At 41.5% G+C, this 6508-nt stretch overlaps 1 protein-coding gene across 1 annotated transcript in view; it reads left to right on the top strand.

The window, feature by feature from the left end:
* Positions 1–1474: 1474 nt before the first annotated feature.
* The window catches only part of LOC104951268 (heparan sulfate glucosamine 3-O-sulfotransferase 3B1-like), a 17256-nt gene continuing 12222 nt past the window's right edge, over positions 1475–6508 (top strand). The window contains exon 1 of the mRNA XM_010777904.1: positions 1475–1566. Within this exon, the coding sequence (XP_010776206.1) occupies positions 1475–1566 (92 nt within the window). The remainder of the gene's footprint in view (positions 1567–6508) is intronic.

The following is a 6508-nucleotide window of genomic DNA, read 5'->3' as shown; positions in this document are numbered from 1 at the left end:
GATATGGTGCTTCCAGTTGAGTTTTTCATCAACAATGAGTCCTAAGAATTTACATGCACCAACTTTCTCTATCTCAGTATTGCAAATCCGTATAATACAGTCATTTCTACTCTCAGACTTTGTATTGAATAACATGTAATTTGTTTTGGCCACATTAAGAGATAATTTATTAACTGCAAACCAGTTACATAGTATTTCTAATTCTGCATTAACAATTTTAACAAGATCACAAAGATTATGAAGGGAGCAGAGAATGGTGGTATCATCGGCAAACAAAATGAATTTTAACATGTCGGAGGTGTTGATAATGTCATTAATTTAAATCAGGAACAGGAACTTTACACATGACTAAAACTGAAACCCCTGCAACAGTTTCAACACAGATATGCACATTGTGCAAGTTAAACAACTGTTTGCAATCTGTATTCAGACAAAATGCAAGTACAGGATGAAGCATTCATGAAACAATTTGAATTGTAGCTGTTTCTTTCCACACATTTGTGGAAAAAGGCCCATTATCATTTCCCAGAATCCAAGATGACGTCTCCAAATGTCTTTTCTTTATCCCAACATTACCCCATAACCCCAAATGATCCAGTTAATATCAAGCAATCAGTAAATCCTTACATTTGAGACATCAAAACTGCTATGTTTGGAATTTTGCTGGTAGAATAAGGAAAATGATACATAGATTTTCAAAGTAATACATTTTCTGTGGAGCAACTAATCAAATATTTTACAGGTTGTTTCAACTGTTATAGGTTAACTGTCTGGCTATTAGTATTACATTATTTTTACTTACATTTTAATCTAACAGGTCATTTACAGAACTCTTTCACCAAACGCTCTTCAGTAAAATCATTCCAGTCATAACCTCTGAATCTTGTCAGCACAAGTAAGTCAATTAGTTATACCAGCGGAAAATCATGATGGCTTGCTTTTCCACTCTACATCGGAAATAACACCGCAGAATTTTTTAATAGTACTTTTGGTGTTTAACTACATAGGAACTGTTTCTTTAAATATAAAAAACATATGATATTTGGTGAGAAAAGTGCAGGTAAAACTTAATGTTTGATGGCATTCATTTTCATCTGAAGCAAGCAACTTATCTAAGTGGTGACAAAGCTGAACATAACACTAGAAAGGGTTCTTCGTTTCTTTCACTGCTTCTGTTGATGGTAAACTGACCTTACACTTCTAACTCTTTTTTGTGTGTGATTCAGACATGACGTGATCACCTTTCTTTTTTCCCTTCCTCTCCTTTTATCTTAATGAAATGTGTTTCTGCTCCTTCCTAATCCACTGACAGCTCGTTTCAACACCGTGTGAATTGGACCGGTGTAATGACAGGTCAGGCATTAACATGGACAGCTCAGGGACATGCGGAGTGGCTGAGAGGGATTAGGCCCCCCCGGTCGCAGTTAAACAAGGCCTTATGAAGCATTAGTCAACACCTTCTTATTATACAACCATGGTCAACACCCCCGCCCCGCCACCCCCTCACCTCGTAACACTGGAGCATGATGAACGCTTCAGTGTTCCTACACCTCCATCTTTACTGCTGTAGGAGAAGGTTATTGTGCCCAGGGGCTGTGTAGTTTCTCTGGCCTACAGACAAGCAATAAGACTTACTGGGACTTTTTATTTTTATACGAGACAGATGTAAATGTTCAAAGCAACTAATCTATCGTCCAGGAGGCACTTCTTCTGCACGTGCACTTCCCCAGGAAAAATTGGGCGACGCTCAATTTATTTGAACAAAAAGGAATTGTGATGTAATATGAAATGTAACACAGACTGGCCATTTTAGCAAGAGCTGTAAAACGACACATGTTCACGTTCAGGTGCCAAAGACCTCGAGCTGTGAAGGTATTGTGACCCTCGTATGAAGTCAAGTTGGATCAACGGCTCGACAAAACGTCTTCATATGCAGCATCGTTATTTTGTACCATTTCTTTCGGACTGTCAACTTTTTTAATTCCTTTTAACCATGACAAGGACCGTTCCCTGTCCTTAGACACATGTGTATTACTGTAGCCATGACTCCGAAGGTCCCGCAACCTTATCAAAGGAGCAATTATAACCCACAATATTTCCCTGAGGCTGAATTATACTTGGTTTGAACGTCTATGGTTTGAACAACATGTTTTCCTGCGTCCTTCTCGACCGTTGGTTGCGTTGGTCTTAATATTAACGTGACGTAATGGCAGATTAAAAAGAAAGTATTTTCGGTATTTTTCAACAGTAACTGGAAAGCATAGAAATATTATATTGTCAGAAAAGCACCTATATGTTGTTCTACAGGGCAGCAATATACTACATTAGCTTGCTTGCTAACTAAAACTAGTTAGCAACGAAGGAGGAAGTTAGCAACGAAGCTAAAAAAGCTAGCAGCTAGCAAAACATTTTTGTATAAATGCTTGAAATAGAAAGCTACAAGTAATGGATACGTTTTTCATTTCTTGCCTTTCTTTTGTCTCCCATACATCAGTTCCATCATCACATATATTTCTGAAAATATTATATTTTTTGAATGTTACAATCTTTGACGTATCAATTAAGCATTGACCCAATATGACTTATGAAGGATCAGTAAACTCATACTGTCCTTTCCTCTTCCTCTTTCTGCTCTCTATTCCCTGTATTTCTTCCAGATATCATATGTAGTTATATAAATATTATGTGAAATTGCATGTTAAGTACCCCGTGATCCACATATATCAATTTGAAACAGAACCGTCATATGTGAAGCCAACAAAATCATCTGAAACCGGGTTGCAAAGTATCACTTAAACTTGTATTCTCTGACAGAGCTCTTCATTTTAAAATCAGTGTCTCTGAGCTCAGAGAGAGAGCGAGCCTTGGCCCGTGTCTTTAGATCGTAACCAAGTAAAACACATGGACATCCTTAAAGGAAGCATTTGGCAAATTGTTTTCGAAAAAATGCTTACATGTGGAAAAGCCTTGGCTCTGACCTCCACTGGAAACGATTCGGTGGTTTCGTGGTGGAGAACGAGGGTTTAGACAGCCATGGTGTGCGAAGTGTGTGTGTGTGTGTGTGTGTGTGTGTGTGTGTGTGTGAGGTCGGATTCATTCACACTGCTCTACCTGAAAATCCATCCTGTTATCCTCGGCATCTCTCCACCTTTTTTCTTGATACTATAAATATCCAGCAGATATAAATGTCATTTCCCGATATCGATCACCTACAATAGGTTCCCTTCTATTGATCTCTCCCTCTGGCCGGCTTCATCACGCTGTTGCGGCAGAAATGAATTAACTTCTGAATATTCAATCTTGTTGACAAGGAGCTGTTACTGCTGACATTTATACCCCTCAGTCTCGAGAGTTGCTGCGGTGGATTTATCGGCTTGTTCGGGTCAGTCAAACTGTGAAATGTAAAGCCAGCAGACGTGTCCTCGCTGCCGTTAGAGGGGCTCTCCGAAGAGTCGATGTGTTTTCTCTCTGTCTCTAAATCTCTGTCTTTATCGACTCATGTATTCGTCTCATAGTCTCCTCTCTATGTTCTCTGTTCCAGTTACTAGGGCTGCCCTCAAATAGTCGTCTCGTTCGACTATCCGGCTAAAATAAGTCTTACGCCCCGTCCACACAGCAGCTTTAAAAAAATCTTCCAACGCTTCTCTGGCCATTGACTTTAAATGGGGGTGACGTCACTTTGCCTCGCTTTTCGCCGAACTGCATTGTGGGGAAGCAAAGCGAAGATTTCCAGGTTTTTCAGGATTTTCAGGATTCAAAAGTTGAGCAATGTTCAACTTTTGAAACTGAGCTGGAAGCGTCAGCCAATCAAATCCCGTTTATGCAAATCTGACAGTACAAGCGCTAGCCAATCAAACCGCGTGCAAGCTGGGAGAGCCAGTTCATTTCCTCATATTCCAAACGAGAAATCACGGTAGCAAATCACCCGGTTCTTTAAGACCAGTACTATTTACCGGGATACAAACCGGAGGAACCAGGCATGGAGGGAGGTGGCAGAGACAGTGGGTGCGTTTCACTTCGGTTAAATGGATTCCTTGCGTCCCTCACTTGCGTCGTTTCCCTGCGGCTAGTCCCTCCCACCAGGGAAGCATGGAGAGACGCAAGGAAACCACGAGAAGCAGGGAAATTTGTTTTAAGAGTAATGGGACGTCGTTTCCTCCGGAGCGTCACGTGAAGCGACGTCCGTTTGTGATGACGCCGCACAGCTGATCGTCTGACAGCAGCCAGATCAGTGCATGCGCTGCATCGCCCAATCAGTGAGCAATACACAGTAAGGGGGTGGGGCGAGTGTCTGAGGATTTCACTGGAGGATGGTCTGGTAGTTCCTCAATTATTGCTCCTTGATCCTCGGTCCTCCGGCAAAAATAAGGCCACTGGGACGCTACTCAAGATGGCGCAGACAAATCAACTTCCGGTGATACCGAGCCCGAGGAGCGAGGAAATTAAAAATAACCAAAGTGAGACGCAGCCAGTGAGTCAGGCAGCAGCTTAGCCTTATATAAATATATACATATAGAGACCTATTTAATGATATAATAATTCTGATCTCAGAACAAAATAAATTCAAGAGTGTAATTCGCATAGGAATTTTTGCCAATGAAAATATTTTCAAGTGTTTCCGTTTGTTGTGTTATATGTATTTATTTTTGTGCTGTTATTGACGAGTGGACCGCTTCGTCCGTGCACTGTGACTCACGTGCACTTTCCTCATGCCCTTTCCATGCGTAAAATTTTCTTAATATTTCCAGGGCTCATTATTACAGATTGTATTGTGTCTTTTATATGTAGCAAAAGGTAGCATGATATTACTCATATTTGTCTTCCCTCAGCCCTAAAACAAAAACAACGAAATAATAACCATAATATTAATAATCATAATATAGCATAAAAGTGCAACGCCTAGTCGACTAATCTCCTGCATTGATGTCTACTGGTCGACTGGAAAAATCTAAAATGGAGCAGACCTACCAGTCCCATTATGCAGGTTTTATTTCCTGTCAGACCTTTCGACCAATCACAAGAGGATTCTCCAGTGAAATTCCTCTCTGCTTGCATTCTTGGAAGCTGTATGTTGCAAAGAGTGCAGACTGACAAAGGGTTTTCTTAAGAATATGGAAAGATAGGAAATGTGTAGATCTTGTTGGAAGAAAGAAGCCTTTGTGCATGAGACAGGGTTGAATGCTTTGCGAGTATTTGAGGAATATATGCATAAATGAGCAACACTATCCCGCACGTCTGTCAGAGCTAATAAACATAACATGACACCCGCTGCTATTTACATGTACAGGGATTTTTGGCCGAATTAATATGTAAATGCACCTGGAAAGAGTATAAGGATATAATCAAACATGACTTGATAAATTGGTGTTGGACAGGTATGGATTTTTTACTCGTTGAAAAAAAACGGCCTGATCCAACTCAGTCATCAATATTTTGACAGCTCGTCATTGGTCGACCTTTCGACTCCCAGCATGCCTTGTCTCGTCCAATCAGAAATAATGGATCAGAGGCACGACGAGAGGACAGACGGGGAAAATGTGAACCTCGCTTCTCTTCAATCACAGTTATAGAGCGATGTAACGGACAGCTTGTGTCCTTTATCACACCGACTGATCTTTCATTTCAATTGTCTGGCTTTCAATTCCAGACTAAGTGTGCGTTTAAAGTAAAACCCTCTATGGCTGGGCAATATATCGATATGATAATGATATGAGGCCTGATATTGTGTCTGATTTTGGATATCTTAAAGGTCCCATGTCATGCTTTTCTGGTTATTACCCGTCCCCTTGTGTGTTATGAAGGTTTTTCTGCATGTAAACGGTCTGCAGAGTCACAAACCCTCAAAGTACACCCTGTAGCGAGTAAAACTCTAACACAGAGAAGACCTGTCTATGCTGCCCCAGAACGCCTCGTTGGACATTTCTCTTTTTCCATTTGTTTCTTCCGGGAACCAAGTGAAGTCATGCGGTTCCCGGAACCAAAATGGACCAATCCGCGGAGCTCCTCACACACCAGGAGGGGTGGGGACCTTTAGCGTACATTTTCAACTAACAGGGAGTCCCATTGACTTGCGTAGAGCTCCCTGGTTGGTAATAGACGAGATGGGATGGCGGAGAAATGCTCTCCTCAGACCCATTCTCACAGCGTTTATAAACCTTTTTCTTACTCAATATCAAGCCACACTTATTGTTTTTACTACGGCTGTGAGTCTTTGTGTGTGCTCAGGATGAGTTTTGCGCTGTCCCGCTGTATCGGAAACCACACCAGTAAGCCAGCTCACTGAGCAGCGAGCCTCGCAACATCCCGACCAATCAGAGCACACTGGGCTCACAGGGAGGGGGGGGCCAGGAGCTCCAACAAGCAGGACAGAGTGTGAATACACAGACTATACAGAGATGCTGTATGAGAAACCAATGTGAGTTTGGAACATTGCACAATATAAATCTATTCTAGTAGACCTCAACAATGGAAATATGATCAGTAGCAATGGCCATGCCATGGGACCTTT

Source organism: Notothenia coriiceps, unplaced genomic scaffold (assembly GCF_000735185.1).
Source record: "Notothenia coriiceps isolate Sejong01 unplaced genomic scaffold, NC01 NC01_scaffold00018844, whole genome shotgun sequence".
Lineage (NCBI taxonomy): Eukaryota > Metazoa > Chordata > Actinopteri > Perciformes > Nototheniidae > Notothenia > Notothenia coriiceps.
The sequence above is the reverse complement of the archived record's forward strand: the minus strand, read 5'-3'. Positions and strand labels throughout refer to the sequence as shown.